Raw genomic sequence first — 21,303 nt, 5'->3', positions numbered from 1 at the left:
TCCCCCTTTTTTTCTTATGAATTGTTTGTCAGCCGTATAAAGAAATGCTAATTTTCTAATGCTTTGCTATCGATTGTTCAACTTGCCGTGCAGGTGAATTATTTGTTTTCTTATGAGAAAGAAGTGTCCGACAGAAAATGTTTTTTTTTATTTCGATGGGCTCTTTTTTCTGTATAATGCTGCGAGTCTTAAGCAATCTGAGGTCATTGTACACCAAATGTAGAAACATTTGCTGTAAATGTCATGTGCAGCCTACGTGATGGGCCTCTTTTTGACAGCGGCATAAGGGACCCATTAATTACCTGTTGGGACCACTAATGAGTAAGTCGGTGTACGCGCGGGGTCATCAAACAGGACATGATAGAAGAAATCACGGCCAATAAACCTTCTTATTGCAATTAACAACTTACTGCACGGGGTCAAACCTTTATATTGCTATTAACAACTTACTGTACGGGGGTTAACAAATCGAAACTGAGAGGGTGAAAGTCCATATCCTGATTAAGTCAAACTAGACAGACGTGCATATGTATAGTAAACGTGTTACAACTATTCATTTAACAATATCGAAATGGTAAACAATGAACGTGTTCAAACTTTAACAAAGAATCAATAATTAAGATAATCAATTGTGGGGTAGTTTTTTCCTCTTTTTTGCATCTATTGGTTAGGTCGTTTTGCACAAAATGTAAAAATTGTACTAAAAAGGGATGTGGCAATTCATTTTGAACACTTTCTGCCTCCGATTATTGTGTCAGAGAAATAGAAGTTTTATGAAACACGGCTGACAGAATACTAATTAACTTCTTCAGAGCTACAAAATCACAATTAACTTGACAGAAAAACAGTTATGCATAATTATGCTATCTGTGTATTATACGTACTGTTCAATAGAGTCGACTTGATTGATAGATCACTGTTGTGCCCATCTCGTCTATTTCGTTTTGCACAAATCGTAAAGTTTGGTACTTGGAATATTTTGTTACGGTATATACTCTTATTTTATTAGTTTGTAACTGAACGTAGACGCCCCCCTCCCCCAACACACACATTCCCCACCAAAAAGATATCAAATTAAAAAGTTAAGAATACAAACATAAAATAGAACACAAAAAACAACGTATTTATGTTAGTTTTCTGCTCATAATCGTTTCATCAGTCGTTGTACGAACTTTTTGTGTTAGTTTTCCCCTTAGTTCAAAATTCGTTTTCTGATGATGATTACTAGCCTATATAGCAGTCTTTAACAATTTGTTGTTTTCTTTCCGACACAGTTTTTATATTTTGAACCTTACAAACAATTAATGGAAGGGAACAAAATAAGAATTGGACTTGTTTTTAGGTTTTCAAAATAAATGAAATGTGATGTTTTTTCGGTCGATCAAATTTAACAAAAACAACCAGTTCAGTTTAAACTTTTTACACCAGTCCCTGTATATTTTATCTTTGTCTAACTAACAAGGGTAAAATTGTTTTTGTTTGTTGTATACATTAAGACCACCAACGCAGTTTTTGTAACAATCTAGGTTAAATAATTGCTTTACTTGTCACAGACTTACTTTTTTCCCTAATTTGTAAGTGAGTTAAACGTTAGAGTAGGGCGTGTGTATGTCATCCTTGGTCTGGGTGGACCTTTCTCTGCCAACTATTAAAGTAATGTAGAAGGTGTCAGAAACTATCTAAATCTAAATGTTGAGACATATGAATATTATGAGATTCAGGTCAAAATGTTGCCTTAGTTAGTACATGAGAACGACCTCCTTCTGTCGTGTGTAGATATGCCAACCTGTAAGTTGCCATTGTTGATGAACTGTTTCTGAGAATTTTCCATAGTTTCCAAATGTTTAAATATGAAAATTGTTTCTGACGACAAAACATCAACGATTAGAGTACTTTTAAACAATTTGATAAATTGAATTTTGTCACAAAGACGAATGGTCGTTCCTTGTTTTTGAAATATTCGCAGTGAAAAAATTCATAGAAAACAGAAACTCATTTGTAAGCATCAATACACAATATATGTACATAGATATTAAAATTGGTCCTCGGACGATGTGAAGTACATCTGATGTTTGGATACAGATTGAAAAATGCAAAAGGGCCAATTAACGATCATTATATGTAAAATCATCAAAACAAGCCGAGACTGTCCTATGTTTGCCTTTGGTGCGACGTCACTGTCAGATAGAAAAGACATCTGATTGGCAAGGTCTGTTTTAAGAGTCCTTAGCAGTGCAGTCACACACTCCAGAGTTTGAGCCACTGCACTCTTAGCTTCCCTTCTTCACTGATAAAAACACTGATATGTATCCTTCTGTATCCCTCCCACCTGACCTCAAGCCAATAACTCATAGCTTCAATCAAGTCAATGAACGTGTACTTGTCTGCAAGGATGAACTAATCGCGCAGTTCGTCTTTAGTGATAATATTTATGTCTCTTGTCTGTCATGATCAAGGAAGAATTTTTTTTATATCAAACGGTGAAATGATGATATTTTTGCTTTTTTATATTAAACACAATTGCCTTTTGAATGTTAAACCATTTGTCTCTTGGATATAAAGCAGTTTCCTCTGTCGTAACTGCGACAAAAATACCAAATATCTTAATACAATAATCATAATAATAGATTATGTTTTTGCTTTAGATTGTATAATGTTTCCTAAACCGAGAAAGCTAGTTAGTTTGAAAAAAATGCAGAATTTAAATTGATAACGTTACCTATACATAATGGGAACTTGGCAAAATGTTAGTTACTGATTGTTAATTTTTTTTTTTAAAAACCGACATGATAGAGTATAAGTTAATAAAATATTTAAATACGTATTTTTCATAGCTTCAGAGATCGTGTTGAACCAAATATGTTCTGTCGGAAATTGATTGATTACAGATTCCTGCAATATTAATAATATAATTGCCTCTCGACGACATTGTATGGCGACTCCATTATTTCGAACTCAAGTACGTTTGGTTTTGAACGCTAAGACTGACATTGCAAATGCTTGTACCATTCGATCAGCATGTGAATTTACAACTCCCTGTAATTATTCTCTACAATCTCTTTAAGTTATCATCATTACAATTGGTCAGAGGGACTACAGTTTCTGTGCTAGAAGTTATTTAAAATCATTGCATCTAACGACAACGCATTTTGAGGAGCAATGAGTTCAAGCGTTATTACACATTTTTTTATTGGGTATAACTTCAGTGAAGAAGTTGTAATAAAGCAACCTTATGGTCATTTCATAAAAATATTTGACATATACTTGTACTATTTAATTCCCGTTAAGTGAATAGAAAAATCATGTTTGATATAACAATCTGTTTCTTTAATATAAAAAAGGTTTGGTTTTTTGTTAATAAGGCACCGAAGTTGCAAAAAGAAGAATAGAATTTTTAATGTGAAACCGTACAATGATAAATATTAAACACTTTTGCTTGAAATTTTGCCTGGAACTTCTGTATTTGTCGTTTAATGTCATGATTTTGCATTTGACTACATTTGTGACATGGAGAGTAATTTAAGGTATCAAATCAGAATTCTAGTAGACAGATCAAATTGTACCTACGTTAGGACTGTGTACGTCTTACTCAACAGAAGTGACGTTAGTCATAATTTTCACCGTTCCATCTACCAAGCAAAAATCAATTTGCAAAATTAACAAAAATATCCTTCGATTTCAGTACATTGCAGGCGATAATTTTACCAGTGCATTGTTTCATGGAATAAATTATCTAAAACTGCGGTTTCACACCTTATCCTTCGACAATGACATTGACATTTTAACGTCGTAGGTAAATGACAATTTTCTATGATTTGTAATAGTAAAAAATGTTATATATATTTTTTAATATTTATATATAATATATTAATTAATTTTTTTAATTTGTTGTTTGCTGTTGTTTTTATTAATAAAATGATTTCTTGTTTCTTAATCGTATTGTATGCTAATAAGAAAGAATTAAAATATAGACTGATGATATGAATTTTACTGACACCAATTTAATTTAAAATATTTACATCTACCAAGTATTATTCCCTCTATTTCTTGCGGAAACTTATAGTCAATTCATAGCTCTATAGAAATCTACATGCCCCGTTTATCGATTGATCGAAATCTACAACGGCTGAAACTGACGAGAAACTGACAGGACTGAAATTGACACGCCCTGTTTATCGGTTGGTCAAAACCTACAGCGACCTAAAAAATATAACGGACTGCACGAATTATCATGATGTCAGACTCAAAGTCTCACTGGAGACGATTTGGCTGTTTCTTTTAGCTAACGTACTAATGTACATTTACAGTAACTTAGTGTATTTTACTTACTTTTCGTAATCAATTTATTAATTAGTTAAAAGAAGATGTAATATAAGCAATAAAATGTTTTTCTTTGGTGATTCATGCGGGTTATGAAGGTAGCGATCATTGCAGAAAAAATTTTCATAACCCGCTAACGCGTTTTCTGCAATGTCGCTACCTTCATATCCCGAATGAATCACCAAAGAAAGCATTTTATTATTCAAGTGAAATATTGTATTTCAAACATCTACAAGTTAACACTGTTAACATAAATGTCAACAATGTTCGCGGATATAATGATTAAATTACTTAGACCTTTCAAATGTATACGAAGTCAACTTGGGGATGTAGCTCAGTGGTAGAGCGCTCGCTTTGCATGTGAGAGGCCCCGGGTTCGATCCCCGGCATCTCCATAGATTTTTTCAATCAGGTGTAAGTGTGGTCATGTCAAAACATTTTTGTAAATATTCATCCATCTTGGACATATCGGTGATTTTTGCTACAATGTTTTCATCGTTTAATCTTTCAGTGAATAACCAAGCAGATATACCACTATTGTCCTAGAGTCAATAATAAAAAGAGTTTCAAATACTTAAATAATATTTATTTTCATAACACAGAGAAATTTTAATTCTAGTATTCTTCTTCCTCCTCTTCTATATTGCCTTCAAAATCATCAACCTCGTCCTCAACAGTTGCATCCTGGTATTGTTGGTATTCGGAAACAAGGTCGTTCATGTTGGATTCTGCCTCCGTAAACTCCATCTCGTCCATTCCCTCTCCTGTATACCAGTGCAAGAAAGCTTTGCGTCTAAACATGGCCGAAAACTGCTCAGAGATTCGTTTAAATATTTCCTGAATAGAGGTTGAATTTCCAACAAATGTTCCCGACATTTTAAGTCCTCGAGGTGGAATGTCGCATACCGCAATCTTCACATTATTTGGAATCCATTCCACAAAGTAAGCAGAGTTCTTGTTCTGAACGTTCAGCATCTGTTCATCCACCTCTTTCATCGACATTCGACCTCGAAACATGGCGGCCACGGTCAGATACCTTCCATGTCGAGGGTCGCAGGCGGCCATCATATTTCTGGCGTCAAACATTTGTTGCGTGAGTTCCGGTACAGACACTGTTCGATATTGTTGACATCCTCTTGATGTCAATGGAGCAAAGCCTGTTATGAAGAAGTGCAGTCTGGGAAACGGAACCATATTGACGGCGAGCTTCCGTAAGTCCGCATTTAGTTGTCCTGGAAACCTCAAACATGTCGTAACACCCGACATGGTGGCTGATAAAAGATGATTTAGATCCCCGTATGTAGGCGTGTTCATCTTTAGGGTGCGGAAACATATGTCGTACAAAGCCTCGTTGTCGATGCAAAATGTTTCATCTGTGTTCTCGACCAGTTGATGCACGGACAAAGTGGCGTTGTAAGGTTCAACTACGGCATCAGATACCTACAAAAACAGCAGTAAAAAGATGCTTTACTTTTTTTTAGAGTTGCATGCATTTATTTTATTAATACTTATCATATTTGTTTATCATTGCTAAAAACATCCAAAATATGAACAAATGGCCTTCAGTAAAAAAAAAAAAAGAAAAAAAGATTATCCTTGCCTTTTTTCTAGTAACAATATTTCGAGTACTCGGTTCTCTCTTAAAGTTCTTAGATTGATAGAAATACACTCTGTCCAATTTTGGTCATCTCATTTTTAAACGCAAACTTATTAATGAATTGGTAAACTTTTGAAGTAAAAAATACAAACGTCAAATGCAGTCAGAAAATTATAAACAACTGAACTTTACTGAAGCAAGCACTTTAAAACGTTTTGAAGAATTAACAATGAACCAATTTCGCACAAAAAAAGAAGATAAAAATGGTGTACTTTTATAAATTTTCATTAAGACCGAAAAATTACACAAACAAGAGCAAAGTTGTCATGTTGAACGACCAGAATGAACCTTTGTACTCTGGTGTTTGTGATTTAGTCTACAGGTGTATTTTTTTACCTTAGGGGAGGGGAACACTGAGAAGGTTGCCATGATTCGGTCCGGATATTCCTCTTTAATTTTACTGATAAGGAGGGTCCCCATCCCTGACCCAGTCCCTCCCCCCAGACTGTGGGCCATCTGGAAGCCCTGTAGACAGTCACAGGCCTCCGCCTCCCTCCGCAGCACATCCAGAACAGTGTCGACTAGCTCTGCACCCTCCGTGTAGTGACCTTTTGCCCAGTTGTTTCCTGCACCGGAATGTCCGAAAACAAAATTATCCGGACGGAAGAGTTTCCCGTACGGTCCGGATCTGACTGCATCCATGGTTGCTGGTTCCAGGTCCAAAAGAACTGACCGAGGAACATATCTGTTGTCTTGTATCCAAAGTAAGAAAGAAATTCATTATCACATGTAATGAATGACTTAAGACTGTAGTATATACACATATTTAATCATGTACTTTCTCTCTTATTTACATGGAAAGAACAGGTCGCCAGGCCGATATTATAATTGTTTCTGTGTAGGCGAAAATTGAAAGGCATAATAAATTCAGAAAATCATTTAATTATTTATATTTGTTCAGATTAAAAAGTACTTGACAACTTCAGCATTCATTTGAATTTGACCTGAAAAAGGAAATATATTCAAATCATATTCCGGTTTAAAAACGCAATGCAAGACAACAGAGCATTGTTGTAAAACCAAAAATGAAAATTAAGTTTGCGCATGCTCAAAACTTGTATTTAAGATTTATTTATATATTTTTTTTATTTTATATCGTCGACAGTGGCGTCGGATGCAAATTGAAAGTGGACAAGGAAAAAAAAAGGTTATCCTTATGGTTATGTCTAACTTTGAATCCCCCCCCCCCCCCCCCGGTTTCGACGCTTATGTTCGATTGTAGGTTGGAAAACACAACAGTAACTGTTTTTATTTTTAAATGACACCAAACATTTCATATTTTCAGAAAATGGAAATATGCTTAGTCCTATTTGTTAAAAGTAATAGCAACAATTAATTTAATGCAAATGCATTTTCACGCTTGTCAGAACTGTCCGGTGCTACAAATGGCATCCTTCTAGACGATTACCTTGGAATTCACCAGAAATGTGACGGCGTGTTTCTACATGTCAGGTGTCGCGTACAGCTAGGCCGACGGTAGAGAGCGCTGTAAGTGATATGTAGTGTCTGCTCTTGTCTTCATATTTCATAATTTTATAACGTCATGACAAAAATATTGTGTGGAAATAAAGCAGACGAAAGGAATCTCTAATTTTTAAATTGAGGCAAAATTATAATAAAAATTCCCCCAAGTGCAAAAAGTTAACGAAAAGGTCTGCTCCAAAAAAAATAAAATTATGACAGGTTGAAAGGAATGACCAAAAACGTTCATTCCTCACAGACTTATTACATATAAATGTTTCGCTTCTGCTTATTTATGACCTCATATTTAATTCATCAATTATTAGAAATGCAGATTCCGGCATTGCGTTTTATGATGGCTCTTTTGTATGATTTATTTGGTATATATCTGGTCAAAAAGTATCATTTGTGTCCTCCATCAACCAATGAAAATGTGTTTTTCTGCTCTCATTTAACATTCCAAAATTTTCAATACGCCTCAATGGTTCATTAATTAGGATAAGACACAAACCTATTTTTACATAACCTTTTTTCAGTTTGTCCTTATTGAAGTAAACAATACATATAGCACATACTGATATATACAAGTACTTGTTATAATAAAAGTTAGCAACATGACAAAATGACACGACAAAAATATTTCATTGGGCCGACTTAATTGCAGAACTGCTTCAGAAGCTAAGACACAGAAAGGTAACATTGCAATGGACTTCTATGTAGCAGAGAAAATCATTGAACCTCTTAATCCTCCATGGAACCCGTTATTCCTCAATGCCAAAGATAATTAAGTTTCAATTGATATTGTATGGATTTAAGATAGTTTTACATTCCCCATCAACATATCATGTGTAAGTATCGTGTAAAGTACATGTATATAGGAGATTCTTTCAGGAAAGCTCAAAATACTCCAATTTCTCAATTTTCACTAATTGTCTCCCTTGTTACCATACGTAAGACATGTAGTTCATACATGTTTAATATGTTTACAACGGTTTATTGAACAGAGAAAGATATATGACATGTAGATTAGAACTAATAATCTCAGGTGGATAAACTGTCCTGTCCTGTGTTTGACATTCGTGTATGTAAACCTACTGACTCAATTAACGTTTTATTTTTTATTTTTAAAGACATCAACTGGTAAATCTCACTGATTGAAGGCGTCTCAGATTAATAAATAACTCAAATAGGTTTTAAGGTTTATGCTGATTGTCAATTCAAAAGAAAGATATATTGAGCCCTTGGTTCATTTTGCCAATCGGAAACTCCTAAGTGCTTTCCGATGCTAGAACAACCAACTCTACGTGTTTTCGGAGCACCGCCGGAGAGGGCCGAGTATTCCATTGTCGAACATAGTTAAGAGGGCTCGATGGTCGTGACCATTTTTAGACTGTATTGATCTCCTTTAGAAAAAGAGTTCTATATAAAATATAGGAAAATACCCAAAAGCAAACTTTACCCATAGCTTCACTAAAATACACATCAATTCTCTCCAGCTGCAGGGCCGAATCTCCATGGTAAATTCCTGTTGGGTCTAGTCCGTGTTCATCCGAAATAACCTCCCAAAACTAAAGGCATAATACAAAAGCATAATACAACACCCACGAAAAGAAATAAATCTACTTTGTTTTAAAAAATTACATGTTTATTTATATATATGTCATGTTGTAAATTTTGAATTTACCGGGTGGCAGTAAATACAAAATTTACAACATGACAACTTGTCAAGTTGTAAATTTTGTATTTACTGCCACCCGGTAAATTCAAAATTTACAACATGACATTTATGTACATGCAATTGCAAGTTCGGAGCTATTGTTATTCCATTTCATGAGAGTTCGATAATAGTACACGCATTTGTACAATAAAAGCAAATCCATTTTAATATGTAAATACCATTATCCAGATATAAACAAAAAAAATCGAATTCAATTAATCTTTTCTTCATGTCAATTTTAGTACATGTAGTTGAGTAAATGTTTTTTTCTTCAGAAAACGCCCAATAAGCTTTGTCATACGTATAGCAGTTAAATTTGTAGTTGTACATTTTCTAGTTATTTACGGGAATGGCTAAATATAAGTATGTCTTATCATCCCATGACGATGTATCATAAATCCAGTGAGTTGCAATAATTATAATAAATCGAAAATGTCAGTACAGAAGGCCTGGTTCATTTGTTGGCAGCCTCTCCCGATTTCCATTTACTCATTCATGGGAAGAGTTAATCGAGAATGCTATATATTAGTGTCATTAACTTGTTTAAAATTTGGGGGAATTTTTAACATGGACAGTCGTCGTTTAATTATTACCAAGTCATTATCAATTTCCTAAAAGTTAAAAATAGGTAGAGTAATAAGTCTTCTTTAATTTCTAAAATTATACAAGAAAAGTCTTAAAATATATAAGTTAAACTGGACCGAAAACGCGGTCGGCGGATAATGTTTGCTTTGTCCCTGAACTTGGATCTCCCTATCCTTAACGTCGTAACTACGTATTACGGTTAATTACTCACAGTTACCTCAAGTGTTGTACAACGAAAACCATAATTAGTTTAAAACCGCGTATCGTGTGATTAAAGGTATATAACCCTTAAGAGAGAGAGAGAGAGAGAGAGAGAGAGAGAGAGAGAGAGAGAGAGAGAGAGAGAGAGAGACGGTTACACGTGGGAATGTCAGCCTCTAGTGATGGTGAATCATGGCATACTTTCACTTGTATGTAAACCCATTTCAACCCTTGCAAGTGGTTTCCATTTTTTTTTATAAATCACAAACTACAAAGTATACGAAGCGCCATTAGTGTTCTCACCTTAGACCCTATTTGATTCCCGCACTGTCCGGCCTGGATGTGAACTATTTCCCTCATGCTTGAATCTGTCGTCTGCGGGGTGCGGTGATGGAGTGATGTTGCGCGGACGTATGCTGGAATCCGTCCAGTGTGCTACCAGCAGATGTAAAGAAGCTCAGTATGGCGCGAAAACTACTCCAAACACACAACTGTCGATGTGAATTGTTCTAGTTACTTGGATGTTTCTTTCGAGGGTGAAGTCATTACACATATGTCTACAGTCAATGTAGCTGAGCCTGAACTTGTTGGCTCGGGGGGGGGGGGGGGGGGATTGTAGACAATGAGTAACCGTAGAGTAGTGCTATTTATAATGATTACATTGTAATGATGCAGCTGTGTGCATGGTGTATGTGTGTATAAAACAAAACTGTTATTTTTCATCTATAGTTTATTTTTTTATTAACCTATCAAGGGCCCCGTAGCTAAGTGCATCCTTAATTTGAACAATATAATCATTTTTTAAAATATACAAAATAAATGAAATCTATCATAGTTTTCAATGAGTTTTTAATGATCTGAATTTGTCTCGCATGAAATTAAAATGTACAGTGCCAATGAGTTGCAACATATAGGAAACAATTTGGTGATAAATAGAATTCGACAATTTAAGAAACAGACATTTCTTCTTGATTGATATACTAGTATAAATGATTAAATGATCTTTTATATATCTACTTGCATGAGGAAATGGAATTGTTTTAAAATGCAGTTCAATTGAAAGACTAATTAATTTAGCTACCTCTTTATAGCACTTTGTTTTTTATGAATATTTTTCAATTCAACTTGTCTTTAAAAAAAAGAAAAAAAAAAGAGACCGAAATGGAATTTTCCCGCAAGGTATATCTGATGATATAATCTAATAGACCTGTCGCGGCTGTAATAACGTATTTATCTACGGTCGTACCTATATATATATATATATATACTCGTATGGGTGTTACCAAAACCCTACATAAAAGATACCTCTGTTTGTATCAGTAGTAAATCAAGACACCTGGCTGTGTATTCATGGGGACGTGATGTGAGGGAGACCCCAGTTGCCCGGCGCGACCTCACTCTGACGTCATGTTCCGGTGGGCCCCTGTGATAGTGTCCCGGACTTGTGGTCACTTAGCTTGGGCGCCGGTGACGACACGAGTTCTCTCTCCGTACCTGTGGTCTCTGCTTTAGGGCCACGGACATGAGTTTTCACTCTCGTGGTAAAACATCTTATAATGCATACAACATAAACACATCAACCTACAATTAACCCAGAGCACATCACACATAGAAAATATATAATGAATATTGGAAGTCTAACTTCTAAGAAATCCCAATAAACGGTGCTTCTCCGTTTTATAAAATGGCCTTTGAAATTCTATTGGTTGTACTTGTGATTTTAACGTCGTCTGAAGGTAAATATATAGGTCTTGTATTTGTTATTTTCTACTTAACAATGTCGATTGTACATATTATTTTATAAAATAATGTTTCATGTTAGTATAGTTAATTAAGCAGAGATTGTGGCACATGAACTAGGATGTTTTTAAAAATTACAAAACTCGGTAACGACATTCAAATAAGATTAGTGGATAAGGCGTGTTAAATGCCTTTATTTGGACGGATAAGATACCATAAAATAAAAATATCATTCTATTAAAAATCGTTCAAAACAATATATATTTGACATAACATCGATTTGGTTCCCTTAAATTTGTTCTACACATGGAATAAAATAATTTCTTATTGATGTACGATATATTTTTGACATAATCGAACTAATTTCTAATTTTAAAAAAACGATTTCAATCAATAAAAACGTAGAGTGATGATCTTCTATACATTAAAAGTATCATTTTATATCCCAACAAATGAATATTTGAGAAAAAATTAACGTCCATACATTCGTGGCTAAAGTTGCATACAGCATTTAGATACCGGAAATACACTTATTTATGACTCAAATGGCCCAGTGATTATAGAGTATCAGACCTTACGTAATTTTATAGAACTTGGTATCTCAAGTTTTGAGTTTTATACCACCAGAACTTGAGGTAATATTGATGGGGTTTTTTATCGTTTATTAAAATATTCAAAACTGAATAAATGTGGTTGTAAATTGTGCTTTTGCAAACTGTAATATTAAATTTTCAAATACAGTAGGTTTCAATGGAAAATATTGAGATTGAAATTATTTTTTTACGATTAAGCCAATGGGCATTTGCGCTATCTTATTCATCTTCTCTATGAAGCATTAGAAATGCCAATGTTAACCATTCTGGACATTAAATATGGATGAAATAGAATTGGAAATCTTAAGATCAAATCGTACATGTCCCTTTGATAAAAATAAAACAACTTCCAATTTTTTCTAAGTCTTAGGTGGAGAAATATTGACAACATGCGACTTAGTGGGACTCAACTTATGCGCTTGGAAACTTGGGCAGAACATAAGTAAAGAGTACGAGGGAGAGTTGTCGGCCATGCCATCGCCAGAACAAGTGGCGCTCCTTTGCAGGTACATGTACCTATGCATCTTGAAAATTGCATTTACCGATATATTTAGTATTATAACAGTAATCAAAGTTCAATAACTTGGATATTATGCAATACATACCTATTTAGGTGACTTGAAATATAAAATAGCAATTAATGACAGAAAAGGTTCTTGTATGCATACATGCATGGGTCTGTCCTTACAGTTGATTACTGCTGTAGATTCCGACCGGAGTACAAGATGTGTTACCAGGGTAAAGTGGCCGGGTGTGGCCTCAATCTGGTCTTTCTGTCCACACTGGGGACCACTCAGAGCACCGCGGACTTCCTCTGTGGGGAGGGAAACTCAGGTAAACCGTTTATTGAGTTCTGTCGTTCTGTACATGCACCCATTGGTTTAGTCGAAATCTTTTAAGAAGATGTTGACTGTTTTATTTAATTTACAGCAGGTACTTTTGAAACAGTTACTCGGCATCTGTTGAATACACATTATGCTTGTAAGTTTGAAGAGTTGTTTAATTTTCATTTTTAACGTCTTTGCGTTCCGGCATTGCAGACTTGTTACGGCACAATAGTTGCTGGGAAAAACCAGTGGTTCGCAACGCAACAAATCAGTGCAACAAAGATTACGCTAGCAGCGCACAAGATTTGCTGAACAAAAACAAACACGAAATGACGTACACAGAAACAAGAGACTGGTGCAAGTGGGTTTTATCTCGCATCCCCCATCCCCACTTTTCACCTTCTTCGATCCAATTTAGATTCGATTTTAAAGAAACCAAAGCAAATATTTATTTTGATATTAATATTGTGTTATGTTTCTTTTCCTTCATTTATACCCTTTAAGTAAGAAAAAACTTTTTAATGACATTGATCATGTTGATCATGGACAAAATATATATATATATATATATATATATATATATATATATATATATATATATATATATATATTTATATACCCCCACCCCCAGTACATTATATGGGAACATTGTTGCATTACTTGCATATATAATGGTTGAAATTAAGTGAATAATAAGGTACACATTTCCTTGACTTTCAGTATCATCAATATATCTTCGGTCTGCATGCACGACACTGTCTTAGAGAACTGTGGCCCTGACGCCGCATCATTCGTCGTCACAATGATGGAAAAGGCCATGCAAAAGTTTACAGCGTTCCTCAAATGTTATGGTAAAAACTAAACATTGTTAATCATAATATATGAAAAAAGAAACATTTTCAGTTAATACATGATCCGTGACGTATATAAATAAACCAGTGTAAATTTTATTTAAACAATCAACCACCATATCCTTTCATCATCATCAAATGCACGGATCCAGATTTTTTTCCAGAAAGGGTTGGTTAGTGGATCCAAGGGATATTTTTGTTGGTTTTTTTTCGGGGAAGGGGGGGGGGTGGGGGTTCCGAGGCCTCTGTTTTCGATAATTTTACTATGTGAATTTGATAAATTTGAATTTTCCAGGGGAGGGACCCCCGCCGCTCATGCATCATCATCTTCTTATAATAATGATACTTTCACTACAGGTGAGGACAATCCCGTTTCATCGTTTGACAACACTACCGCTCGCAATGCGTCAGAATCGGCGGGAATCACCAGACGATCCCTGGACAAACTTCCGGTCAGTGGGGACACACAGCAGGGGTACGGAGGTGGTGCTGGGGGAGTGGGGTCAACCTCAGCAGCCGACAATATCCTGATTATTCTGCTAACTATTACATGTAATATTTACATTCTTGTATCTAGTGTATTGAAGTTGTACTAAATGAAAAAATACATTACTGGTCAAATGTTTAATACATACTAGTATATTTGTTTTACTGTTGTTGCTTGTTTTTTAATGCTAGTTTAAAAATGATTGTGTCATTCGACCAATAAATTTATTAAATTAAAGTTATGAATACATCTAGAGGAATAAACATTATGGAAAACCAGTTGTTTAAGAGGAAGTGTTACTTGTTACCAATTTTATTAGCTGATATCAGAGACATATAAATAACAGAGATTGGCAACTCCACCATTAGCGTGTTTAATTTAAATGTTGTTGAAAAATGGTACGGGACCAACCTTACTTTGAGAACTACAATGTACATTTTAGTAAACTGAGAAAATGATCTTAAACCAAAAGTATGTTGTTTTAATGAAAAGTGTGCATAGGTTAAAATATAGACATTTTTGAAACAAAAAAAATGAAAAATAAGATTAATATATAGAAAATATAATGGCCAGCCATAAAACTTCTGCGAAATCTCGGACGACGGGTAACCAACCTCCTCCTAAAACTCCTCTTTTTATTAGCTCACCTGAGCCAAAGGCTCAAGTGAGCTTTTCTGATCACAATTTGTCCGTTGTCTGTCGTTGTCGTCGTCGTCGTCGTTGTTGTAAACTTATCACATTTTCATCTTCTTCTCAAGAACCACTGGGCAGATTTCAACCAAATTTGGCACAAAGCACCACTAGGTGAAGGGGATTCAAGTTTGTTCAAATAAAGGGCCACGTCCTCTTTAAAGTGGAGATCATTGAGAATTATTGAAAATTTGTTGATATTTTTCAAAAATCTTCTTCTCAAAAACTATTCGGCCTGAAAAGCTTAAACTTGTGTGGATGCATCCTCAGGTAGTGTAGATTCAAGTTTGTCCAAATCATGGTCCCCAGGGGTAGGGAGGGGCCACAAGAGGGGATCAAGTTTTACATAGGAATATATAGAGAAAATCTTTAAAAATCTTCTTCTCAAAACCTTCTAGGCCAGGAATGCTCAAATTAAAATGGAAGCATCCTCAGGTTGTGTAGATTCAAGTTTGTTCAAAATCATGGTCCCTGTGGGTAGGGTGGGCTACAATAGGGGGATCAAGTTTTACATAGGAATATATAGAGAAAATCTTTTCAAATCTTCTTCTCAAAAACTTTTAGGCCAGAAAAGCTCAAATTAAAATGGAAGCATCCTCAGGTAGTGTAAATTCAATACAATGGGGGGATCAAGTTTTACATAGGAATATATAGAGAAAATCTTTTCAAATCTTCTTCTCAAAAAGTATTAGGCCAGGAAAGCTCAAATTTGAGTGGAAACATCCTCAGATAATGTAGATTCAAGTTTGTTCAAATCATGATCCCCGGTGGTAGGGTGGGGCCACAACTGGGGGATCAAGTTTTACATATGAATATGTAGAGAAAATATATAAAAAGGTTTCTTTTAAAAACTATTTGACCAAGAAATCTCAAATTGGCGTGTAACTATCCTCAGATAATGTAGATTCAAGTTTGTTCAAATCATGGTCCCTTGGGGTAGGGCGGGGCCACAATGGGGGATAATTTTTATATATAGAGAGAAAATCATTAAAAATCTTCTTCTCAAAACTATTAGGCCAGGAAAGCCCAAATTTGAGTGGAAGCATCCCCAGATTGTATAGATTCAAGTTTGTTTAAATAATAGTCCAGGGGTAGGGTTAGGCCACAATGGGGGATGAATTTTTACATAGGAATATATAGAGAAAATCTTTAAAAATCTTCTTTTTAAAGACTATTTGGCCAGAAAAGCTTAAACTTGTGTAGAGGCATCCTCGGGTAGTGTAAATTCAAGTTTGCAAAATCACAGTCCCTAGTGGTTGGGAGGGGCTGTGATGGCGGTTTGAATTTTTACATAGGAATATATAGAGAAAATCTTAAAAAATATTCTGGGAAAGTTTTCGGTCCAAAACTCAGTCCTTAGTGTGAAAGCACAGGTTATGCAGATTTAAGTTTGATGAAACCATGATTCCCTAGAAAAAAGAGGGGCCACGAAATGGGGGGGGGGGGGGGGTATATAGGAATAGAGAAAAATCTTCTTACAGGTACAACAAAAGGGGCTTGGTATTTACCAAAAAAAAGAGGTGGATAAAAATTGGCAGATTTTCATTTTTTTTTTTTTAGCAAGATCTACTGTACTTAGTTGTCAAGATATTCTGATACTGTAATGCTAATTTGATCAGAATTAAGGCAATTGTTGCTCAGGTGAGCGATGGCCCCTGGGCTTCTTGTATTGTTTATATGACATAAACTCATGAAAATATAATATTTTGAATGTTTTGGTAATAGGTTTTAGCTGTTTATATTTCGATATAATTCTTTATTAGAAAGATATACTGATTTAAACTGGAAACACTTTACAATAGGGACCGCGGGATTTCGCGATTTATGTCTCTGCTGACATAAGAGATATTTCAATATTTCAGTAAAGGTACGGTGATTTTCCGTAGTATACAAGAAAATAAATAATAGTCTTAACTAGAACTGTCCTAATGGGACTAATACCCCCGCTAGGCTAATTTCAAATGGGACAAATAATTGGATTGAATAATAATTAAGGTTTGGAACACATACAAAAAAAATTCTAGAATTGTAAAAGAAAAAAAAAATTGTTAACAAAGAAAAATTAAAATCAAAATTGTCAGAATTTCTCTGTAAATACATATCTATAACAGTAATACATTTACAAATGTATGCATTTGATGATATATTTTTTTAATTTAATTGATTTAAAGAAAAACCAACAAAATGACAATAACCCCTCCCTTTGCAGTGAATAGAAATACCGGTAGCCAAGCAATGCTCTTCTGTTGATAAAACTTTCAATATCTTTCTAATAAGAGTCTTGACAGATGAAATTAGTTGTTTCAAATTTTCCTCACTTTCTCCTATGGCACAATTGAACTCCATATCAGAAAATTTATCCCATAGGACTATGATTTTCTTTGATGAGCTTGTTAAATTTAATAAACTCCCAAAACATTACCATAATTACCATACTATGTAAAAATATGTAAAAAAGAAAATTTAATATTACAAACAATTTTAAAATTGCCAAAACACTACAATCATATCAGTAATTTTGAATTTCATTTAAATTAATACCCAATAGGGTCACTTCATCAAATTACTTGACAAATAAATTTAAACAACCTCTAAAAATAGTTTAACTTCTTTATTAATAATTATATTATTTATTTCCTTATAATGATAGACCTTTTGGTTTACATGAAACAGTTTTAAAATAGCCCCAAAACCATCACCCATTTTACAGATTATCAATTTCCCCTAAACACATGCTCCATCTGAACCATGGCTCAGATAATGGCTCCCTTGGGACAAATGAATTCAGCCACACTTGTCTTTGATGTTCTCATTAGCTCCTAAAAATTTATCATTGACAAACAAAAACCTTGCATTGTCAGTTGATAGAATACTTATAAAAAATATTTTTTTTTTTATTAATTAAGACATAAAGACAAAAAAAACTCCATCTGGATGTATTTATATAAATATATTTTAGAGTGTTTTCTATTAATTAATTAATAAAATCTGTAAGGATTACCTCCCTTACTTTTCAACATTAGTGTACAATATATAGAATAAGGAAAATGAAAACTGTCATAAAATCATTAAATCTTGTCTGATCTTAAAAAAAAATTGCAGGTGCACATCTTCAGATGTTGTTCAACATATGTACAAATTTTCAAACTGTTCCATGCAGTAACAAAAAATTCTATAGGGGGGACAAAGTTGCGTCTACAGACAGACGGACGGACAGACAGACAGGGTGAAACCAATATACCCCCCTAAACTTCGTTTGCGGGGGTATAAAAATATCCTTGTCAGAGTTCAAAAAAAAAACCCCGGAATTTAAACTGTACTAAGGGAAATGTAAAATTTCAGCAGAGACATAAAAACAATTGTTTATGTCTCTGATTTCAGTCACAAAAAATTCCGTAAGTCACAATTTGTCTTTAACTCAGATTCAAAAGAAATTGTTGGATACATTTTTTTTTACCAAACAAAGATCGATAAATATTGCCGATGTTAACAATAAATCGCTGATCTTTACCTTTCCTATGACCTAGCTTGACTTAATAATTTTTATTCTTTAAAAAAAAAAGAGAATAATTCATAAATATCCTTGTATTTTTGACAACTTTGTTTTGTCCCAATATCGGTTATTCTTTCAGTTTTACTACATAACTGAAATCACCAAAAACGTCGGGTTCGGACTACCACTCACGAAATGAAAGTAAGCCGTTGACGTTTTTTTTTTTTTATTTTGGCTGATAATGAATCGCTCGCTATTAAGACACCGATTCGCACATAATTTTATCAGAAAGCACTTTATTGCGATGGATTCAACTTCAAAATTTCAGGCAGTGCATGATCCCGACAAAAAGGAATTTGTGATTCAACTCAAAGGTCAGTTCATAACTTCATACTTTGATCGGCTGTTGACACTATTTTGTTTGTTTGGGGGGGGGGGGGGGGTTCCATGGGATTCTTACATTAGCCGTAGCTTTTATCAGCTGTTTATTATATCATACTAAAATAAAGAAGAGGAATATGTGTTCTCATTGGCTGATCCTGCAAGTTAAGGCATATATTACATTTGTAGTGTACTATTTGCTGAGTATAAATTGGACCATCCTTTAATTCATCATCTATTTTTTTTCTGTAGATAACAAGAAAGGTGATAAAGCATTTTTACAGTACGACTACATCACTAACAACAAAGTTGATCTGTATCACACTTTGGTGCCACCATCCTACAGAGGGCATGGAATTGCTGGTATCCTAGCAGAGGTATAAACAATCCCAACACAAATCGTTTTAACACAAATCACAGACGGTTTAGTTTCAATTGGAGGACTATAGCTCTGTAGCAAAATTTCTTTTTGGCAGCCAAAGTTTAATTAAATAAATCAATACAATGAAAACCATTGCACTGTCCAAATTCAATACTGTGTTTATATCCCTTTCTTGCCCCAGAAATTTTTACAAATAAAATAACCCCACCATTTAGCATTTGTATGTAAAAAAAAAAAAATGACTGAAGTAAGGAAATCAATATAAAAAGAATTATTTTAGAATGTGTTATAAAATTACTGAAATAATCCCAAAACAAGCACATATTCTTAATAGTGGCAAGTTTTGGAAAAATTACCTCAATTTTTTCGAGGATAAATTTTGGCATGCAATTCTTTGCTTGTACAGAACTATTACAGCAGCTCTATAAACAGTTAACCCAAATTGTGATTTAAGCTTTCAATATGTACACATTTCTTCTTTTCAGACTGCATTCAAACACTTCAAGGATAATGGGATTAAAATGGAATTAACATGCTCCTACCTTCAGCATTATGCTTCAAAACATCCACCCACTTAATCAGCTAGAAACAGTCTGTGCAATTTCCAAAGACAGGATATTAGATCTAAGGTCTTCAGAAATTCACCCAAGAAGTGTGCAGTGGACATGTTAATTAATGTTTCATTGCTGCTATGGAAACTGGTATTTAATCTGAGATCACATCTTGCATGAAAATTTGATGCAAGCTTTAATTGGTATGATTATATGTACCTCATGATTTTCAATGAACATTGTTCATCAGTTGTGATAAAAGAATCAAACATCAACAATATTTAGAAGTCTGTTTTAGTGAAAGACTTGATTGTTTTAGTACGTTGCAAATAAAATAAAGCCACCAGATTTGTTTTGTCAGTTCATTCTAATAACTTGAAATTTAAAAGCATGCGTGTTAATCACAATGGGGCTATCAGTTAAAACATGTACAATACTATAGTCTGTCCCAAGTTATTGCTTCCATCACTTTTTGATGATTTTTAATAAAAATACACATACCTGTGAAAGAAGTACAGTTGAGATCGATGAAAGGGAAAATATCCAAGATATCTTCATTGATAATTTATCCCTTTTCACTCATAAAAGTTTAAAGGAAGGAAAACAAATTTCTTACAGAGATTCATAATGGGAAATGTTTACATCTTTTCTCCATTCGGAAGAATTCGGGACACCTCGCGGAATTTTTCAACGTTATCATATGGGCTGGTGCAATGTAAAATCCCCGTAGACTTTTTATTTTGGGATGTGTATTGAAACCTGAAGCGGTAGAGGGGGCGTTTCAAAACAGATAATCTGGACATTTTTCATACTAGTGGATGAGAGTAGTTTGAGCACAAAGATATTTATTATTATCGAAATATAGTGAAAAGAGGTGGAAGCAAAAACTCGGGCCAGAGTATAGTAATCTGGTGAACTGTTTGACCAATTAAATATCTGGCTGATTCATTTAGTTGTTAGGATTTATATCTCCCGAGATATTCTGATAAAATTTAAGCCCAGGCTTAAATTTAGTTCATGTAATTGTTTTAAATAGCAAATTTTTTTTTATCAAACTTGCATATTTTTTTGTCTTTTTGACATAAACTTCTTATGCTTCATGTTATCTTTTGTAATTAAGTAATTTTCTGTTGATTTGAGAAACTATTTCAAGGTGCAATGAGCCACATTCAACCATACACAAATCACCTCTTGATCCTTGAAAATGTTCACAAAAAAAACCTTGTACAGAAGGTCAAAAAATTGTACAAGTATTCTCGTTCACTGGGTTACAATTAACCAAAATAGGAGTAAAATGTACAGAATAGCCTATAAATAGGGTTAACTTTGACCAATAACAATGAAGAATACAATCAGGGATGTGAACT

General features: G+C 34.2%; 3 protein-coding genes and 1 non-coding gene across 5 annotated transcripts; 3 read left to right on the top strand and 1 right to left on the bottom strand.

Moving 5' to 3' along the window:
* The first annotated feature begins 4,643 nt into the window (after positions 1 to 4,643).
* Trnaa-ugc (transfer RNA alanine (anticodon UGC)) lies at positions 4,644 to 4,715 on the top strand. The gene has a single exon. It is a non-coding gene; the product is annotated as a tRNA-Ala (tRNA).
* A 176-nt stretch (positions 4,716 to 4,891) lies between these two features.
* LOC128166521 (tubulin beta chain-like) lies at positions 4,892 to 10,527 on the bottom strand. Its single transcript, XM_052831758.1, has 4 exons — positions 10,245 to 10,527; positions 8,898 to 9,006; positions 6,314 to 6,669; positions 4,892 to 5,760 (listed from the first exon to the last, which is right to left on the bottom strand). Exons 1-4 carry the CDS (start codon positions 10,299 to 10,301, stop codon positions 4,936 to 4,938), a joined length of 1,347 nt encoding a protein of 448 aa, XP_052687718.1. The 5' UTR covers positions 10,302 to 10,527; the 3' UTR covers positions 4,892 to 4,935.
* Positions 7,177 to 14,597, top strand: LOC128166523 (uncharacterized). Of its 2 annotated transcripts, none has more exons than XM_052831760.1 (6): positions 7,177 to 7,465; positions 12,639 to 12,780; positions 12,981 to 13,108; positions 13,315 to 13,462; positions 13,822 to 13,952; positions 14,310 to 14,597. In XM_052831760.1, exons 2-6 carry the CDS (start codon positions 12,746 to 12,748, stop codon positions 14,546 to 14,548), a joined length of 681 nt encoding a protein of 226 aa, XP_052687720.1. In that variant the 5' UTR covers positions 7,177 to 7,465; positions 12,639 to 12,745; the 3' UTR covers positions 14,549 to 14,597. The 2 variants fall into 2 exon arrangements, with proteins under 2 accessions (XP_052687720.1, XP_052687719.1); XM_052831759.1 differs by lacking the exon at positions 7,177 to 7,465 and adding an exon at positions 11,520 to 11,677.
* Positions 14,598 to 18,807: 4,210 nt separating this feature from the next.
* LOC128166914 (protein NATD1-like) lies at positions 18,808 to 20,284 on the top strand. Its single transcript, XM_052832370.1, has 3 exons — positions 18,808 to 18,996; positions 19,256 to 19,380; positions 19,871 to 20,284. Exons 1-3 carry the CDS (start codon positions 18,864 to 18,866, stop codon positions 19,961 to 19,963), a joined length of 351 nt encoding a protein of 116 aa, XP_052688330.1. The 5' UTR covers positions 18,808 to 18,863; the 3' UTR covers positions 19,964 to 20,284.
* Positions 20,285 to 21,303: the final 1,019 nt, after the last annotated feature.

Source organism: Crassostrea angulata, chromosome 10, assembly GCF_025612915.1.
Source record: "Crassostrea angulata isolate pt1a10 chromosome 10, ASM2561291v2, whole genome shotgun sequence".
Lineage (NCBI taxonomy): Eukaryota > Metazoa > Mollusca > Bivalvia > Ostreida > Ostreidae > Magallana > Magallana angulata.
Note: the sequence above shows the minus strand (reverse complement) of the source record. Positions and strands in the feature narration are given on the sequence as shown.

Bases quoted from the DNA above. Each gene is read 5' to 3' on its own strand.
- LOC128166521 (XM_052831758.1), bottom strand. From the start codon at position 10,301: ATGAGGGAAATAGTTCACATCCAGGCCGGACAGTGCGGGAATCAAATA. The intron at 9,007-10,244 runs GTGAGAACACTA...TTATGCCTTTAG, and splicing joins GGAATCAAATAGGGTCTAAG to TTTTGGGAGGTTATTTCGGA. The intron at 6,670-8,897 runs GTAAAGTTTGCT...TTTGGATACAAG, and splicing joins GTATTTTAGTGAAGCTATGG to ACAACAGATATGTTCCTCGG.
- LOC128166523 (XM_052831759.1), top strand. From the start codon at position 11,626: ATGGCCTTTGAAATTCTATTGGTTGTACTTGTGATTTTAACGTCGTCT. The intron at 12,781-12,980 runs GTACATGTACCT...TTACTGCTGTAG, and splicing joins CAAGTGGCGCTCCTTTGCAG to ATTCCGACCGGAGTACAAGA. The intron at 13,953-14,309 runs GTAAAAACTAAA...CTTTCACTACAG, and splicing joins AGCGTTCCTCAAATGTTATG to GTGAGGACAATCCCGTTTCA.
- LOC128166914 (XM_052832370.1), top strand. From the start codon at position 18,864: ATGAATCGCTCGCTATTAAGACACCGATTCGCACATAATTTTATCAGA. The intron at 18,997-19,255 runs GTCAGTTCATAA...TTTTTTCTGTAG, and splicing joins ATTTGTGATTCAACTCAAAG to ATAACAAGAAAGGTGATAAA. The intron at 19,381-19,870 runs GTATAAACAATC...TCTTCTTTTCAG, and splicing joins TTGCTGGTATCCTAGCAGAG to ACTGCATTCAAACACTTCAA.